The sequence below is a fragment of the Leptosomus discolor genome, chromosome 5 (assembly GCF_034619465.1).
Source record: "Leptosomus discolor isolate bLepDis1 chromosome 5, bLepDis1.hap2, whole genome shotgun sequence".
Taxonomy (NCBI): Eukaryota; Metazoa; Chordata; class Aves; order Leptosomiformes; family Leptosomidae; genus Leptosomus; species Leptosomus discolor.
The window spans coordinates 56,715,843-56,734,792 of record NC_141395.1 but is presented as its reverse complement, the minus strand read 5'-3'; the positions used below and the strand labels follow the sequence as shown (position 1 = coordinate 56,734,792).

Here is an 18,950-nt window from a genome sequence, read left to right as displayed (position 1 = left end):
TCCTGGTCATGGTGAGGATATGTTAATCTATTTTGTTTTTTAAAAATATTTTATCATTGTTCCACTTGTGTTCTATGTGGCTTTTTTCTGTGACCTGACACTCCTTCTTTTCCCCTACCTACGCTTATCTTCTGGTCCAAAAGGTGTCCTGTTTACAGCCCAGTGGTGAAGCTGGAAAACATGAGGAAGGTGTGTCTTGTTTCTTTGAGCTGCAGCCAGGAAATCTAACACACGGGTAGGTGAAGATGGGCTTAATACTTGCTTTTAGTTGCATGTGCTGCTTCCCACTGCAGAGATACTGTCCTTACCAGGGTGTGAATGTGGTCTTTGTTCAGGAGATCAATGGTAAGGATTATACTTTAAAAGTGTTTTGTTTCACCATTGGTGTGTTGGAAGTGGGACTTTAAATGTTCATGTACAGGAAAATATCTGGGTCTTTGACAGGACACGGATAAAGCATCCCCCGTGTAAAAGGACTTTCAGGACAAGATAATGTTTATTCCAAGCTTCTTACTGCTGAGAAAGAGGCTACTAACAAGAGCCAGAAGGACACAGTCTGTTGGTTTGCTTTATGACTGCTGGGAAGAGATGGCATCTACTTCTGAACATGGGTTTAAAAGGCTGGTAACTCTCACTCTCTCTGGTCTCCCCCCTAACACACACTATAAAAGTGTGCCCTGAAAAAATCAAGTCAAAGAGGAAATCCTTGTATCGTGCTATATGGTTGTAAGTTTGACCCTCCAAATTGTAAGGGAACTGTTTACTTATTCTTGATCTCTACTTGAGTTTTTTCCCTCTATTATAAAAATAACTCTTAGTACTGGTTGTCTTAAGCTGATCTGATTTTCATACTGGCTGCTTATCAATAGCTGGTCATTGCCTATGCTCTCTGTTGCTGGTATGGACCTTACAAAGGTGTATTTGTGTGTTTATGACTAAAAGGTTTACTCTGTGTTATATTGTAGCTAACAGGTTCTTAATAAGTGTAATACAGGCTCTCTCCCCACCAAATCAGAAAAAAAAAAAAACAACCCCAAAGTAAGCCAATCTTGTAATGTCTTAAAAAATATTCCTTAATGCATATTAAACTGGATCACACCTTGTTTGAAAAAGTCTCTGAAACGAAACAAACAGAGGAGTAGGAGAATATTACAGGTTCTAATAGAAAACGGGGTTTGAAACCTCAGCGTTTCAAGTTATCCCATGCTGTTCAACAGGAAAAAAAAAACATTACAGTTTGGGAAGGGTGCAACTTCCTACCGAAGGGTTCTTCTTTAGGAAGGGGTCTAAAGCTTAACTGATGCTTTGCTTAGGCAATGTAGCTGGAGCCATTCTGCAATAAATAAGCTTAAAACTTCTCTTAAAAACAATGAACTTCACCCATACAGGAGCCCTGGAGCAGGCCTTTCCCTTAACTAAGTTGTAGAATAGCTTTGACAACATGGCTGTGACTCAAAAGGACAAAGCCTAGCAGCACGAGCAAACGACCGTAGTAAAATATTTACTGCAAAAGGGATATGGTGAGAGATATTCCATGTTATTTTGTACCTGGATCACAGAGGGGCTGTGTGCAAATGTTTATAATGAAATACTGCTCCCTTCTTCGGGAACAACCGGGTGGATTCAGAAGCTCTGGGAGAAGATTAGCATTAAGCATGCTTGGTAGCTGGATTGGACCTCATGGCTTTTGATATGTGCTTTATAGATCCCTGGTAGACTCTGGGCTCCTTCAAAGAGCTCTGTAAAAGGATAACCAAGAAAAGCAACCTCAGCTGTGTAAACTTGTAAGGAAGGCCTTGTAATTCCTACCTTTCCAATGGGGTTCACGCCTGCTCTGGAACATATCTAGAAGTGGTAATTAGGAAAAAAATGAAAACCACTAGACTAATCTAAAGGACTTAGCAGATCCCAGCACAAATACTGCTTAGCAGTTGTAGTGTATTTCTAGAAGCTTCAAAAAATATTCTTTTACACTCATCCCCTCACGTAATGAAAGAGGATCTACTGTGTGTTAACTTGCTTGGAAATGTTCTGCTGTGGACTAAGTCACTTTAGTTTTATCACCACATCAAAAAGTCAGCACATTAGCTTGCATTAAAATCATAATTTCATTGTCTGCAGCAGGGTTTTATTACACACTAGCTTCTGGGTTTTTTTTTCTGTACTGCTGAAAATTTATGGGAGAAGTTGCTGGTAAGGCGGAGAATGATTATGGGACCTGGTGCATTTTCCACTACTGAGGCAAAGCCACAAATACAGTGGCAGATGACCTGTAGCAGCTCTTTGCAGGATTCTCCTTTCACAATGCATCATGGAATTTAGCCCTGATCCACCAAAACAGCTTTGCTGCTTGGAGGCTGGCTGCTGTCAAGCTCTAATTTGATACCTGTGAGGGGTGGAGGTTTTTTTAGGGAAAAGATACTTTGTCTCTCCTCTCTTGCTAGCACCTTCATGAAGTTCCAGTTCTTTTTCACAAGTTGGCAAGGGTAAGGTTTCAACTTCAGCAAGTCAGTTAAAGGCCCGAGGGTAGAGTTAGGTCAGGTTTGCCCAAATTCAGGAGATCACCTTCTCTCTGTAGTTAGTGGAGCAGGAGATGCACTTCCAGACAGCAGGATGTATCTTGCTGGTGGACTTCAGTGGAGATCAACCAACAGAGCTACCTGCACTTCTACTTTAGGCATCTTGAACTATGACGTGAGTTAGATCCTTGAAGTGAGCTAGTGCGATATTGACAAAGACTGTTTCTAAGTGCCAATGGGCTTGAACAGATGACAGTGGTTTATGTGGGGTTTTTTTAACGTTCCTTTTGAGCCCCAACTAGCAGGTTTTCTTCATGATAAGGACTGGAATGGGCATTTTGCAGAGCTGAGGAGGCTAGGTGGCTGCAATGTCCATCTTGCGCATCTGCTGTGCACGCTGCTTTGCTTGAGGTTTGAAGGAATCGTTGTCCCCACTCCATCGGGTGCTGTAAGCACCCACAGTTTAGAGGTGGCCCTTGCTGCCCAAAACTTGTGACCTGTTAAACTGCTGTTAGTGACCCTACTGTAACATGACTGCCTTTGGTTGGCTGTGCCGCCTTTTCTCTTGCCCTTTAAAATGGCAAATCTGTGAGAAGGTAAGCACCAAAACCTGGTATTACTGTAATACATATTTGGAGGCAAAAACTATGTTTACTCTTTAATAGCCTTACACTTGGGAAAAGAAAAAGTAGAAGTGAAAAAAAAAAAACCAGCTGGTTTACCTGAAGGCAGCTGCAGCTCTTCTTCCTGCTGTTTTTCAGCACGTGTGCTCTGCAGTCTAAGAGAGGGGAGGGAAAGTTCCAGTTGTTTCTTATCAGCAAAATGGCTGCAGGTGCCCTGCGTTGAGGTGAGGGCCTGCCTCCAGCACAGCCCCTGCTTTGGGTGTTTTAAAGAAAAGCGTGTGCTCAAAGCATTGCTAAGTACACGGTACTGTGGGGTTTGGTTTCTTTTGGGGTAGTGTGGATTATTTTCTTTTTTTTTTTTTTTTTAGGATATTTATTGAGAAAATTCCATGCAGACCTTGAGCAATGTTACTGGTGACCACTTGCCACTGAGGGCAAGTTTCAGCATCATCTCCTAACAGAGAAGGGAATTGCAGGGTGGGTGCTCCTGCAGCAGGCACTGCTGCCCTGGGGCTCGGTGGGACCCCGGGGTGGAGGTGGCCCCTGCCGAGAGGTGCGGAAAGCTACTGGGCAGGGGGCAGGCGCCAGGACCGCCCATGGAGGCTGTGGCCGGAGGCCGCCTGTTCTCTGCTGGGACGAATTTCTTTGTCGTTAAACACGCAGCAAAAATGGAAGGAGAGAGAAGGGACCTCAGGGAAGGTTTCGGACGGGAAGGCCCAGGCCCCTCGCGGCAGGGCCCAGGCGCTGGCAGCCGGCTGCCTCCATGGGGCACAGCGGGGTAAAGGCCAGCCCTGTATGGCGAGACGTGCGACAGCCAGGGGGCAGGGGGCTGACAGCCCCCGCCCGTGGCGCGGGGTATCAGGGGCTGGTCCCACAGGAGCGCGGAGTGGGTGGGTCAGGAGGCTGGTACCGCAGGGAGAAGCGGGGTGTCGCCGCGGACTCCCGACTGCAGCGGGCCGCTGTCCGACCGCACGGGGGGCCGGGGGAACGCATCCCCGCTGAGGGGGCGGCTGTTCTCAGGAGGGCGGGAGGAGCCGCTCCGGCGGCGGCGGCGGGAATGGGGCGGGGTGGTGCAGGGCGCGCGCGGCGGAGCCGTGTTTACATTCCACCGCCCGCTGCACGTTGCCGCGGAATGGCGGGTTCCCATTGGCGGAGGCGGGCCGAGGCTCCGCCCCGGGGCGGGCAGACTGCGCCTTGACGGGTGCGCGGCGCGTGAGGCAGACGGCGGAGCTGGTGTAGCGGGACGCAGACCCGGAGCCTGGTGTAGCGGATCGGGATGACGGTGCCGGTGCCGGTGCTGGGGCGGGGGGTAAAGGAGAGGAGAGGGGACGGGGCAGGGCAGGGCAGCGGCCGTCCGTCCTTGGGGGGCGGCAGCGGCGGCAGCCCTCCTACCGGCACTGTCCGCCGCTCTCCCGGGGCGCCTCCGGCAAGGGGGCTGGGGCGGGCGGGACGCAGGGGTATCCCGGCAGCGGCGGCGGACGGGGGAGCCGTTGGGCTCGGGGCGGCCCCGCGGCGAAGGGGCGGTGCTGGGGCGAGCGGGGCGCGGGCGCTGGCGGAGGGAGGGAGGAAGGGAGGGAGGGAGGGCGGCGGGAGCTGTCTGCCGCCCTCGCACATGCGCAGCGCGGGCCCGGGCCGCGCTATATAGCGACTTGGCGCCGGCGCCAGCTGAGCAGCGCGGCCCGGGCGGTGGCGGCAGAGGTGTGTGGGGGTGGCGGGAGGGGTCCCGCCGGTGGGGATGGGGGGCGGCGGTGGCAATAATGATAATGATGGAGGTGGTGGCTGTGGTTATGACTGTGATGATGATGGTGGTCGTGGTGGCAGTGGCGGTTATGATGGTAGTGGCGGTGGTGGCAGTGGTGGTGGCGGTGCCGGCAGACCCGGTGCCGGTGTGAGGGACGCAGTGGCGGCGAGCGGTGGGGTGGTGCGGGGCGGCGGCCGGGCGCGGGAGTGGTGAGGCGGGCTGCTGGCCCGCCCGGGCACCGTTTTGGAGGGAGAGCGGCTGAGGAGAGCCGGGCGGGTAAGTGTCCCCTTGCGGCCCCATCCGCCCCCGTGGCGCCCTCCCGCCCTGGGCAGGGAGCGCTGCGGGGCGCTGCTGCGAGGGGCGACGGCCCGGGCGGGCACCGCCGGTGGGAGGCAGCGCGGCGGGTCGGGGTGTCGGCGGGAGCCCGCCATCGCCCTCCCCCCTCCTCCACCTCGGGGCCGCCCGGCGGCGGCAAGCCCCGTGGGGGTGGCGGGGGGCGGGCTGCTGGGTTTTGGAGGGAGACGGGCGCGGTGGGGGCGGGGAAGCCGGCCGAGCCGCTTGGCGGGCTGACCCCGATTGCCGGCCCGCGCCGCCCGCCCTCACCCCATCCCGGCCCCGGAGGGTGCCGGCTCCCCCCGCCCTGCCCCTCAGGGTAGGGGGTGCCCGGTGGGGACACCCCCCCCCCCCAGCCCCCTGTCCCTGCGGTGCCCTGGCCCCAGCCCGCGCTAGGGGTGGGGGCTATCCTCCGTTATGAGGGTGTCCCCCATTGAGGGAGGGTGTCCCGGCTGGGGAAGAGTGGGTGTCCCCGTGTGCGAGGGTGCTGACCCGGCAGCCCCCCTGCCCTTCCCTCTCAGGTTTTGGAGGGAGCCTCGCTCGCAGCAAGGCGGGAGCGCGGGGGAGGGGGGGCCGCCGTCCTGCCCTGCTCCCTGCCCCCTCACGCGTCCCCTCAGCACCCCTCGACCATGGCGGACGGGCGGCGGCTCGGCCCTTTTTGGAGGGAGACTGAGCGCGGGCAGCGGCGGTACCCCCCAGCCCCAGCCTGACCCCCGCTGCGCCCCGGGGCTGGCCGAGGCGCCCCCCGGCCCGGCGCGGCCCGGCCCGGCGCGGCGCAGCGCAGGCCGCCGCCTCCCCGCTCTCTGCAAATTGGCGCGGAACCGGCGCGGCGGGAGCGCGGGCGGCGGCGGGGGGTGGCCCGGCCCAGCTCGGCACGGCCCATCCCGGCAGGTGTGGGGGGCCGGCGGCGAAATCGCCCCGGGGGGGACCCGCTGCACTGGCAAAACGTGCGGCTGTGTGGGTGACTGGCGGCTGCAGGGTGTAGAGGGAGTGTCGGGGGGAGGGTGTCACAGCCCCAGGGACACCCCCCCCACCCCCCACCCCCCCGCATCCTCTTGCGTGGGAAATGCTGCCTTATAGTTTCCCGTCCCTGTCCTCCCGCCACCCCGAGCTAGGTGACCCCAGCTAGCGTGAGCCAGACTGACTGCTGGCATATGTGGGCACCCCTGTGTGACCTACTTCAGCAGGGTAACCCCCAGCAGGACATAGAGCTGTGTGATTATATACCACAGCCGTCCTCTGCTGGGGAGTTCCTCACGCCAGTGTAATACTTGGGCCTTTCTGTTTCTGTGTAAACCGTTCCGCCACAAAGTAGGTAACTTGGCCTTAACCTCTTGAGGATACATTCATTGACTGAGCTTGTGTTATTCCTTTGATCCAGGTAGAGATCTTGCAACCCAAAGAAGATGTCAAGACGCAGGTAAGCTGTTAACATCGTAATACACTGAGCTTATCTGTATTCATCTGCCAACTGCTGCTCTCCTAATGTCTAATGTCTTTTTGCTCTTTGCAGTAGCCGTTTGCAAGCCAAGCAGCAGCAGCCTCTGTCATGCCAAGAAGAGTCTCCACAAGAACTGCAGGCACCAGAACATCTCCAGACCAGAAAAAGGAGAACAGCAGAGGTGACCAATTTGGGCAACTTCGAAAGTTTAATAATATTCAGAGTTCTCTGGTGCATTCAGATGGGAGAATCTTTGCTGAGTTGAAGTGGGGCAGGAGTAGCAACAGTTTGCTTTAGCTTTAGAGGTTGGTGTGCTGGTCATTGTCAGTGTATTGATGCGTGTCTCTTTTCTCAGCAGGAGATTAAGAAAAGAGAAGATGGGAAAATAGCTAAAAAACATCAGTATGAGATTCAGGTAATTCAGTCCTGAATACTGGTTCAAACTAGGTCCATCTGGTTTATGTTGGTGGGTGTGAAGTTGTGCATTCCACACTAGAAAGTATTGAACAGGGCAAGTTTCTAGCTTCACATATTAAAAACTACAGGAGTGCAGCACCTCAGCATCTTTTTGTATGTTTTTACTTCTTTACGCATGGTTTTCTTGCCCATAAAGTGTCCTTCAATGTGTAGACCACTGCAGAGTAAGGTAAGGTATAAAAATAAGAATAAAACCAGGTATTTCGGAATAATTCCATGTGCACAGCAGGTAAGGCGTAGAGGCAAACCTAAACGAGATCATTGCACTTGTTTTAACTTAAGGTGTGGTTTCACGGCCATTTAGTTAAGAAGTCTCATAACTATGCAGGCCCTCTTTCACATAACAGTTCTTTTGATTATTTAAATCAGTTTAGGAATCTGTTTTAACTAACATTGACTACTCCTAAAACAAGTGAGTGGCTTTACAGTTGTTTGTTTTAAAGTGGATTAGTAAAATAACGTAACTTTCTCTTGAAAACAGTCTTGTTTGCGGTTATTCTGTTTGTAAAGCAAATGAGACTAATGGCTATGGTGAAGCAATACTCTTCAGATTGTGAAGCTGTCTTTGCAAACTTCGTGTAGGGAAAAATGCTGTGTGAGTATGTCAGCTGTACTTGGAATGAAACTGTGTGTCACAACTTACCTTTGCCGAAGGGGGGAAATCGTGCTTCCCTGTCTTTCCTTCCTTGACAACAGCTGTCCATGCGCTCCATCCCCTGCCTTGCTCCATTTTTGGTTCTCTTAAGAGAAGCAGTGTGGAGATTCAACTTGCTAATTTGGCACTGCAAAGTAAGTTAATGTTCTGCCAGGGTAGTGAGTTGAATCAATGCAGCAGAGGGTATGATGAGCATCAAAGCTGACAAAAGAAGGGAGGCGTGGGACTTGGACAGTGAGGATCACAGGAGAGAAGAAGGAGCAGGATCTCCCTCTTCTTGTAGCTGTGTGCCGTTAAGATCAATTCTGCTGGAATATGTAACTTCACTCTCAGGGTACTTTGGCTATAAATAGGTTTAGATATACTAAGGAAACCATGTGTAGCTGACCTTGCAAAACAGCTATATAGGAAAAGTCTCTGTGTTCAGGGGCAGGTGTTTCCATTCTCTGTGCATGGGATCCCCCCTAGCTCCACAGAGCATAATTAAAGTTCTGTGTCACCATTTCAAAGGCTGTCAGCCGTTACAGCACTGCATATGCTCTGTCCGTTTGATACCTCCTGACTGTGTTAGTGACACAAGTTACAGAGTTAACAAAAGTAGTATAGAATTCCTTCTCTGAAGCTTTCTGTGTGAATAACTTTGCGCTCTCCTCCTTTGGAGTCATTGTATCCTGTATTTGGCATTGGCAAGCTGAGAGATAGTTGGCAGCTGCTGCTTGCTCAGTGGGTATCTAGCTCTGGAGCCGAGATGGGTGGCTCCTCTCTGGAGTGCTTAATTGGAAGATAACAAGTTGCTGAATTTCCACTGAGAGACAGTAGAACCTCCACCCTCTCCTTTCTTTTCCCTCTGAGTAGATAAGTAGGTGGGACCAGCAACCTCATGTCCTGTGTTTTAGTAAGCAATGAGTACCTTCGCCTTATGTACTGCAACTGAGCAGCTCAAGCAATGGATAGGTTACCTGTTAAACTACAGACAGCCGTCTTCCTCAAAGCTGAGTTTCCCAAATTTATCAAATTTGTTTATACGCGTTTCATCTTGACTATAAAAGGCTTTCCTGGCATTTAATCTGCCTGTCTTTGTTTCAGTACTTGAATTGATGGTGAGGTCCAAAAAGACTAACATACATTACATAGATTGTTGTTGTTACTGTAATCTTCTTGCCTTTCTTGCTCTCACAGCAAAATCAGCATTTAAAAGATACCGTGTTTATGTTGCAGAGTTGTTGGCCGCCCACGATAACAGGAGGCATCTCGCCTTGCATAATTATTGAAACACCTCACAAAGAATCAGTAACGACTGACTTCTCAAGATTCAAAAAATACAGATTCAGAAACCTCTTCATAAATCCGTCACCTTTGCCAGAACTCAAGTAAGTTTATCAGATGCAGCAGTTGCTAATGTTTTATCAAATATGCTGAACTACTGTAGTAAAATCTGTTGTTGTATTGTTTGTATAATAGCGGGCAGTACTCAACTCATACCTCTACCTGTCTCATCCCACAAACAGTTCGATTGCCGAAAAAAGAAATTCTGGTGGTTTCCATCCCATATTCCCCCCCCCCCCCCCCCCCCCCGCCCTGATCTTCTAAATGCACCAGGCAGATAATTTTTGCCTTTCAGAGCTATTCATTTAGAACATAACACTGGAGACTCTTTAAGTGGTTAAGAGGCACATAACGGTTAAACTTAACTTTTTTCAGTGCTATTTTAACTGAGTGACCAAAAAATACTAAGCAGTTTTCTTTAAGAACTTATACATGTGCAAATATGCAAAGAAACTTGTGGCAATATTGCTGTGCAGGTAGCTCGCTAATGCCACACAGTATGCTCAGTGCAGTCACAGTTCTAGAAGGCTTCCCTTCAGCAGAGGGACAGTTTACTGACTAAATCGGATTTTTCAATTTCCAAATTTCAAGCCGCTCGGGTGTGTCAGATGAGTACCCTGGCTGCTGTTGTATCAGCCCAGCGTTTGATGAAAGAGTCGTTAAATGTACTGCAATGCATTAGAGAGAACTTCTGCTGAGGTGAATGAGAAGCAGAACATGAAGCATTACTTTAAGAGAACCTTTCTTGATACACCATGTTTTTATTTGTTCTGGCCAGAACTTGATCGGAACTGGGAGATGCTGCATGGTGATGTTTTGCCTCGGTGCAAAACAATAGGTCTCTTACATCTCTTTCACCGAGTTTCAAACTCAGCTGCTCATCTCTCTCAGTATTACTCCCAAGCCTGCTGAACTCTGCTTTAAAAAAACAGTATGCTCTTCTCTGTACCTAGCAAATCACATTTGGTATGTGTTGGAAAGCTTAGTGCAAAGTAGTTTTTCAAAAATAATAATTTTTTTTTAAAAAAAAGGTGAATGAGGGAACCTCATGCACTCCTTTAGCAAGTTTTGGAAGTGCTGGATCCCAGAGATATGTTCAGATACAGAGTTCCGTGCAAGGAGTTTCATCCTTGCTGTTTGCATCTTGTTGACAGGCATTTGGTAAAGCTGAGCTTGATCCTTTCCGATTCACTGAGTAAGATGATCGTTCACTCTCTCCTGCCGCCTTCGTGCTTTCCTAGCTGCTGCAGGAAGATGCTAGTAGGAGATTTCTTCGTGTCTGCCCACTTAAATGGGGAGATTGTGTATTAAACAAGCAATTATCTCTCCAGCTTTTAACTTTGATGGCAGCAGAATGGAACTGATCTGGGTTAGAACTTGGAGGCGATACCAGTGGTCAGGGCTGTTTAATCTATCTCCACTTCTGCTTGGGGAAAGGTAAATACTACTCAAAAGATTTCAGTAGGAAATCAGCATTGCATTGATTAACATGCTGTCCTTCTTAGTAACTGTAGGATGAGAAGTACATCTAAGAAAAAACCCACATTAATCCATAACAACAATAATTACAAATTAAAACCTAACCATATTAATGATAAAGGCATCTTCTTCCCAAGTAGACTTGAGTGCCAATAAATTATAAGTTGGTAATAAACAAGAACTCAATTTTTCTCACAATAGCCTGATTCTGAGCCTTAAGGTAGGCTAGAAAAGGAAGGGATGGACTTTTAAACACATCTGTAAATGTTTTTCTCAAACTAAACTGGACAACTTCGTGTATGTTTTGTGTTTCTTGGGGAGTGAGGTGGGTTTTTTCTTTTTTATGGGGAGAGTTTGGTTTTTATCTTGCTCTCTGGACAGCCACCTAACTAGGCAAAATAGGGAACTCTGGTTGTATGTGCAACTTTGGGATGCACGTGTTCAGTTTTACTGGCTGTTCTATAAAACTTGCTGATGATCTTGGCAAGCTGCTGTTGTGGTGATGTAAAATGTTCAAAGTATCCCTGTAGTTTTCTAATTACCATCGGAGTCTTTTAGTATGTGGAATTTTTCTTTTTGTTCCTAACTATCTGTAAACAATAAATAATGTTTTTATACTCCTTTTGTGAAGGTGTATATATGCTTAACAATGCTTTGTGTAATTTTATTCTGTAGCTGGGGAAATTCCAAAGACGTCTGGCTCAACATCCTGAAGAAGGAGAACAGATACGCTCATTGCAAACATTTCACATCACTACATTCTAGTTTGCAACCTCACATGAGATCGATACTGTTAGACTGGCTCTTAGAGGTGTGTTCTTTCAGTTACTTTGCTACGTGTTATGCCTGTGAAGTAAGCAGATAAGAGCACGGCTTTTACGTAAAGATCTAATAGCAAAATGTACTGATAAATGATAAATAAAAGGTAATGATAAATGGTAGAACTAGTTTGCAACAAAAGGGTTACAAGTTATTGCTTTTGAGCCTCTCTGTGAGCTTCATTCAGGTCTTCCCTGGCAGAAGACGCTGAACCTTCCACTCAGGGCAGTGAGCAATAGCACTTAACTTTTGCTCTTGCGACACTGCTTCCTGGGAAGGGGAGAACTCTGGTTTTGAGACACTTGTATTGCAATTGCTATAGACAGATTAGTTACGGAGCTCTAACCTTACATCTTAGACTGGATCTAAGCCGTGAGACAACTGCATCTGTATTGAGGACTTGAGTTATCACCCTGCCCCTGTCTATGTCAAGAGCTCTTGGATGTCAGCCCCTGACACTATTGTCTGACTTACTAGTGAATTTTTAATTCTGTCCTGTGAAGAGAGCAGAAGAAAGTAGTGCATTAGTGGCCGACATCTGAAGGTCCTTGATATAGACAGGCTCTCATCTGAAAAGGATTACACATAAATCATGTCCATATTCCAGTCTTAATTGCTTTACTTCAGACTGTTCCAGTTGTCAAACAAAATGGAAGCGCTCAGTCTTGGCAGCCCATGCGAAGGCCTACCAGTGCTGCAAAGAGAGAGCTGTGCTCTGGAGGCGTTTCCAAGAACTCGGTATTGGGTCTATTCAATGGCCACTGGTCTGACTCTTGCGGGTTTACCAGTTCCATACCCGGTACTCCAAGGAAGCAGGTGTTGCAGCAGCACGCTACTGTCCTGGTGGAACAGTGCTAATAGCAGGGAACTTCGAGGGAAGGGAAAGGTTGGGGATTTAAAAAAAAAAAAAAAAAGTTTTTAAAAAACATATAAAACCTATTCTAGTTGTTCTGCTTCCTCTAATGTGTAGTTTACATGCCGCCATTAAATTGTGGTTTATTGCTTTTTTTTTTTTTTTTAAATCTTGAACTCTTAGGCAATGAGCTGATTTCCAGACAAAAACATCAACAAGGGCCTTGTTGTGCAGCTCAGTGGTTCTATATGCCACAGTGGATTAAAAACCCAGCAACACTGAGAGTTCTCCAGTAGCTCCTAATGCTGTCTTCTGTAACTCATAGCTGAGGAACTATTGAACGTGACCAAACGTTGTGTTTGGGCAATCCCCTGTTGTACAAATTGTGCCATTTATTCATGGGTGGGCCTGGTCTGTATGTTTTTAGTTCTGAATCTTGTTTGGAGCAGTGGTTGATAACATCAGAGTAGCACATCACTTGGGAAATATTAGATCAGGTCTAAAAGAATGAGCTGTGGTGTTACTGCCAACCAGTTGTGTTTTTGATGGTCGGGAAGGGTTTTAATTCGCAAATGGGCTTTCAGCCTTCTCTTATGAAACAGCTAGGAGTAGTAGTTCTTTCCTGTTGACTGTATGTAGATTATAAGCAATCTGTAGATATCTAACTAGTTTCTAGCTCTGGAAGGGATACAGAGTTGCAGGTAAGCTGGAGTTGTGGTAGACCCACCCAAATTCAGTTAGAGATCAGGGGAAAAAGTAGGCCCCTGCCTAAGGAGGCCAGACCCGGGCAGTCTCCTTTCCTCTTTTGCTGAACTGGCGTCTGAACCGCTTTGACAAAGTGCAAGCATTAAAAGTTCTCCTTGCCAGGGAAACCTGCGATTTGAAGGAGCAGATGGCCATCCTTGCGGTTTTGTCCCTGCTTAGCGAGGCTGTCGGTGTGCCCGAAGGGCTGCAGGCAGCGCTCCTGGCTCCCCAGCAGAGCCCCCTCGCGCAGGGGCTTCCAGGCGTTTTTGCTGTAGAGCCAAAGACCTCAGGTTCGGTGGTGGTTCCGCCCTGGGACGAACCTACTTGGAATACAGGGAGGATCTACTCAGTGACTTCAACTTCAGCACAGACTATTCTTAATCAAGCAAATTAGTGGGGCTTTTTTTGCTGTTTTATTCTGTTTTTCCCGCTCTTTCAGAGGAAAATTGCTTGTTCTCATTTTTAGGAAAACTGGATGGTTTTAGATTTAGATTAGAAAAAAGTGTACTTCGGAAGTATGTTAGTGCGTCATGTTTAGGTGGGAGCATGGAAAACACTTTTTCCAGCCCTGTACTAACCACTACATCCTAACAGACCTAGGTATGTGACAGTGCAAAAGATAAAATTGTGCATACTGTGCTTTTTTACTACTAAAGCTTGAATACTTCAGTGTGCGTACATAGAGCTTTATAACAGAAAACTGATTTTTTCTTTTTTTTTTCCTGTTGTAGGTATGTGAGGTGTATGCACTCCACAGGGAGACCTTCTACCTAGCTCAAGACTTTTTTGATAGATTCATGTTGACACAAAAGAACATCAACAAAAGCATGCTTCAGCTCATAGGAATTACCTCATTATTCATTGCCTCCAAACTTGAGGTAAGCAGCTCTGTTACAGGGAGGAGGATATTAAGTTCAGAATAACTAAAAAGACAGTGATAACACTTATTTCTTCTGTCCGAGTCTTTTGAACTTGGTGGTGAACATACAACACTGAAGATCAGAAGGGGAAATTTTTTTTTCTCTTCCTTCAGCTGTGCCGATGTCAATCTCTGGGAACGTAGACTTTGTCCTTCCTTTCCTCAGCAGCAGAGAAGGAGACCACATAAACTTAGAAGGGATGCAAATGTGCTAGCAGTAGTTTTGGTTTGTCTTTTTCCAAGTATACAGCAGTTGGTAAATAATCTCAGGAATGGGTGTGGGACTCGAACAAAACCAAGCCCAAGTCTCAGACTGCCCGTACGTCAGGCTGACGTCCCTACAAACCCATTTAGTGGAGCGTTTCACTTTTCAAGCGCAATGTTGGTGATACGTTACGTTGCGCACTACATCTACGAGCCGAGAGCGTATTTTTGTATAGTGCGTGGTAGGCTGGGCTGAGAGGAAAATTTGGGCCTTGAAGTTTGTATACTTGGAATGCCCCCAATCCAGCTGCTGTTCCTAGAGCCGGGGCAGTGCCCTGTGAGCAGTTGTCTGTGCTAAGGAAGCGTGTGGGGCATCAGCCGTGGAGCCGGCTGGTAGACAAGCAGTTCTGCTGGCGAGGAGTTCTCTTTTCCTTGGGCTCCCAGCTACCCATGGCCCCAGCTGGCATGGCTGGGCTGGCAAATTTGTTAACCATCTCTGCGCCATGGATTTTGCCAGTTACAGTGGCTGTGGGGTTTTCTCTCATCTTTTTCTAGGTTTTGGGGTGAGTTTTTTTGTTGGGTGTTGGGGTTTTTTTGTTTGTTTTTTAAAAAAAAATGTGTGACTACATCAGCACCGACATCACATGTAACCCGTATCGGCAAGCTGTTTCTAACACAGTGCACTGCACGAGTGTTAGGATGGTGTGTGTTTTCACATCAAATGGAATGGCTGAGCAGAAAATGGTGTGAAGGAAAGGGTGTTCTGATTGCTTGGTCAGCATTTGTTTCCTCAAAAGCTAACAGAACTGTAATAAATCTCTTGTATCTTACAGCAGATACTAAAATCAAGTAGGTTACATGTTATTTCCTCATCCTGTAAGTTTCAAGTCAGTTTGTGTAATGACAAAAACACTGTTCTAGTGAAATGTTAATATTTCAATATGGACTGAAAAGTATTTGCCACCGTCTTCTCAAGCTTTCTTACAGTTGTAAGGCTCTAACCTTCTTTTCCCCCCCACCCTCCTTTAAAGGAAATCTACGCTCCTAAAATACAGGAATTTGCTTACGTCACTGATGGTGCTTGCAGTGAAGATGATATTGTAAGAATGGAACTTATTATGTTAAAGGTAATAACTTTGCTGTGTTTGTGAGGGCTGAAGGTCTGCCCAGCTGATCCTTGTATTTTAATGTCACTCATTTGCTTAGAAAAGGAGTATGTTTACTATGTCCTCGTTTCTGCAAAACAGTGAACCCTCACTGTATGTGCAGTGGGCCTCTAAAGCCCCTGGCTGGGGTGAAATCCCTGTCTGTTAGAGAAGGACGGGTTTCTCGTGCCTGTATGGGAGTCCAGGCTGGTAAGAGGTCCAGCCAGCCACGGGGCGGGCCGGGGGCTGTCGCTGTCGTGTACTGCACCGGCCAGGGGCCTTCGCTGCCCGGGAACAAGGGCCTCTAGGGGGGCGGGCAAAGACTGACACTGCTCAATGCTCCTCACGTGGGAAAGGAGCGCTCTCTGCCATCATGGAACTCCGTACACGCTTATTCTTCCTTAACAGGTAGGCGCTACAGGCTCAGGCGGCCAGCCGGGAAGCTTGGGGAAATGCTTTCATGTCCCACCTTCCGAATGGGGAAGATAGATAGGATCCCACTGCGCGGGTATAGGGATGCCTGTTTGTGCTGGCTGTGATACAGCCTGGTCAAAAACTAGCGAGGACGCAACCTGCAATGAGTATTTGTACTTGAAATCGTACGTCATCTGTAGTGTCTTTTGAGGATCTGTGCAATAAGCTGAGCCAACTTGGAAGGGGAGGCAGGGGAAAAGAGAACACTACCCGTGCGTGGTTTCGGGTGCTTAACTGTTCCATATTTGCAGGCTTTAAAATGGGAACTCTGTCCAGTGACAGTCGTCTCTTGGCTGAACCTCTATCTTCAAGTGGATGCTCTGAAGGATGTTCCGAAAGTGCTGCTACCTCAGTATTCTCAGGAAAAATTCATTCAAATAGCACAGGTAGGTAGTAAACTGTATTGGAAAATGCTTTTTGGATTACAAGCACAACTGAACATGATACCCCAAACCCACTAAAGAATGCTTTTCCTTGTTTCACCTCACGCGTTACTTTGTGAAGGAATGCGCACGTTTGCCAGAGAACCTCATGCTCAGTTTGAGGACAAGCATGTGTGTGTTACTTTGTCTCCCTGCTCTCACACACTTGAAGACTCTTCTGTCCACTGGAAAAATAAAAATCCATCCTGTTTTTTTTTTACTCACTGTGCACTACAGTGTTCTGTACACAGCAGCCACTGCTCTGAGAGGAGGGTGGATCACTTCAGATGCTAGGGACAGTTAACTGATGTTACCTGTGGTGTCTGTGACAGTGGTTCCGTGCCGTTGCCTTGAAGGCCATCTGAGGAGTGTTTGGACTATTTTGAAACTGCTGTGGCTCCATTTTTACGGACATGTGTTGTGTCCGACCTCAGAGAGGCTTACTGAAGAAAATGCCTTCCTGGAGCTCTGCTCAGAGTTTCAAGTTGTACTTAAACCAGTGCAGGGAAAGTGACTTGTATGTTACTAGTAAAAGTGCAAACTGGTTTGCATCATAAGTCTGAGACCCACTTTAACTGCAGTTGGTGCCAAAAATGAATTAGATGCAAAAAACCTGATGCTTAAAAGCCCAGCCCAGCATAGACTGGGGAAGGACTGCTGTGTGCATAGCAGTTTTTGAGACAGGCCTATACTGAAGTATCATCTTGTTGAAATTTGTAACTGTTTTTTCCTCCGCTTATTTCCTCAGCTCTTAGACCTGTGTATTCTGGACGTGAATTCTTTGGACTTCCAGTACAGAACATTAGCTGCTGCAGCGCTCTGCCACTATACCTCAATCGAAGTAGTTAAGAAGGCTTCAGGTAAGAGGCGTTTGTAAAGCTTGGGCTTGTTAGGCAGGGAATTCTGGAAGCTGTTGCATGCCTGAGGCTGCTAAGAGTGTGTTGGTTTACCAGGCTGCCAAAGAGCAAGAGCTCCATGGACGCTACTAGTTTGTTCTGTTCTGTGGGGGTGTTTGTTTCCCCCCCTAATTTCACTTCCTTCCTACCACCATTTCAGATGTTACAAAGACTCAAAAAAGAAGGAAACACGTTCAGAAGCACAGTCTTTGCTAAGGAAATGAAGCAGATCTGTCTTTCTTGCTTTGGGGCTAATACTGCTCTGTGACTTCCCGTTGTTTTGGGGATCCTTAGCGCTGTTATTCAGCTATTTTTTTTCTCCTAAAATGCAGTTATCAAGCAGTCATCTTTGTCTGTCAGCAGCACCCAGCCAACCTTTGTGCTGATTCCTCCCAGCCTGTCCCTTACAAAGTAGAAGGAAAAAAAAATGAATTGCTTAATGAAGCTCAGCCCTTTCGTGTTGCCTGAGGTACCACAAAGGACTGTGACAATAGTGTATGTTTTTATAGTGTGACCCAAAATCTTGCATTCAAGCTGACAAAGTCGCTTCAGCCTCCCTTGGTAAGCAACAGGAACTCTTGGGGTCAGAGCTGCTTTGCTTGGGAGGCCTGTGCTCAGCACCCTCAGCCACGATGCCATCAAGTGACAAACACTGAGTTTTTATCTGCAGTATTATTTATTATTGTTTTTACTATATTGGAACACTGTGCAACTCCTTCATGTTTTCTAAATATATTACTGTGTTCTACCCCCTAGGCTTAGATTGGGACAGCATTTCAGAGTGTGTAGAATGGATGGTTCCCTTTGTGAGCGTGGCAAAAAAAGTCTCTGTGAAGCTGAAGAACTTTAAGAAGGTTGCAGCAGAAGATCGACATAATATCCAAACACACACAAATTATCTGGACATGCTGGTAGGTGGTTTGTGGACCTGCACTTGGGCACATTGCCACCCCTTCTCCCCAAGCAGCAGACGGTGGCCAAGCACCTTCCTGCACGCACCAGGCCTGGCTCACAGTGTGGTCAGCAGTGCCAAACCTTTTGTTTCTGGCTCCCAGTTGATGCTATAAACTAAATATGTTTTACCACAACATGCTCAGGCTGTAAGCAAAGACTTGGATTACAAGTACGAGTGAAGTGTTTAAAAGACAATAATCAGTACTTTGTTGTGTAATGGCACCTTGTTTTTTTTATTCAGTATCCTAAATGTGGAGTACTTGAATTGTACCAGCAGTGTCAGGAAGTGGGGCTGAGTACCAGTGAAACAAAAAAAGTAGAACTTGTCAGAAGTATTAACTGTCATCTTCTTCCCCCAACACACAGGAAGAAGTCAACAGTGGAGGGGCATCTACTGCCCCAGGCCAGTTGTCACCCATGTCAACAGGAGGCATAATAACCCCTCCCAAAAGTACAGAGAAGAAATGAAATACGGACAACACACACTGAGCAATTTCAGAAAACAGGACTTGGTGCTTCAGAACAAGACCACACTAAAGGTGACCCAGGCTCCCTACTGCTATTCAAGACTTGGGCACTAAAAGACACAGCAAATGGAAATTGAGACCGGTGTCCTCCTTTGACCTGATCAGAGTTAGACTGAGCATCCCTCTGTGCTGTCACAGGAGCCAGGACTACTTTGGTCTATTCTCAGACACGACTTAGTTCAACTCTGACCATTCTTAACTTATGAATTTCAGGAACTTTTTAAAAATGGCTGAGGGGCAAAGCTTGTCCACTCAACTTACATGTCAAACTTGCTTTAGATGGCTAGCCATACTGGAGAACTTAATGACAGCTTGTACATATTACCTCTTCTTGACTTGGTTTTTTTCTTTTCTTGGTAAGGCCAGAGCTTAGTGCCTGTCAGTTGGTGACCCACGAGC

At 47.8% G+C, this 18,950-nt stretch overlaps 1 protein-coding gene across 1 annotated transcript; it reads left to right on the top strand.

The window, feature by feature from the left end:
* Window positions 1-6,601: 6,601 nt before the first annotated feature.
* On the top strand, window positions 6,602-18,505 carry CCNE2 (cyclin E2). Its single transcript, XM_086466191.1, has 11 exons — window positions 6,602-6,636; window positions 6,730-6,838; window positions 7,013-7,072; window positions 9,008-9,159; window positions 11,270-11,405; window positions 13,742-13,888; window positions 15,165-15,260; window positions 16,004-16,138; window positions 16,923-17,034; window positions 17,827-17,981; window positions 18,391-18,505. Exons 1-11 carry the CDS (start codon window positions 6,623-6,625, stop codon window positions 18,490-18,492), a joined length of 1,218 nt encoding a protein of 405 aa, XP_086322317.1. The 5' UTR covers window positions 6,602-6,622; the 3' UTR covers window positions 18,493-18,505.
* Window positions 18,506-18,950: the final 445 nt, after the last annotated feature.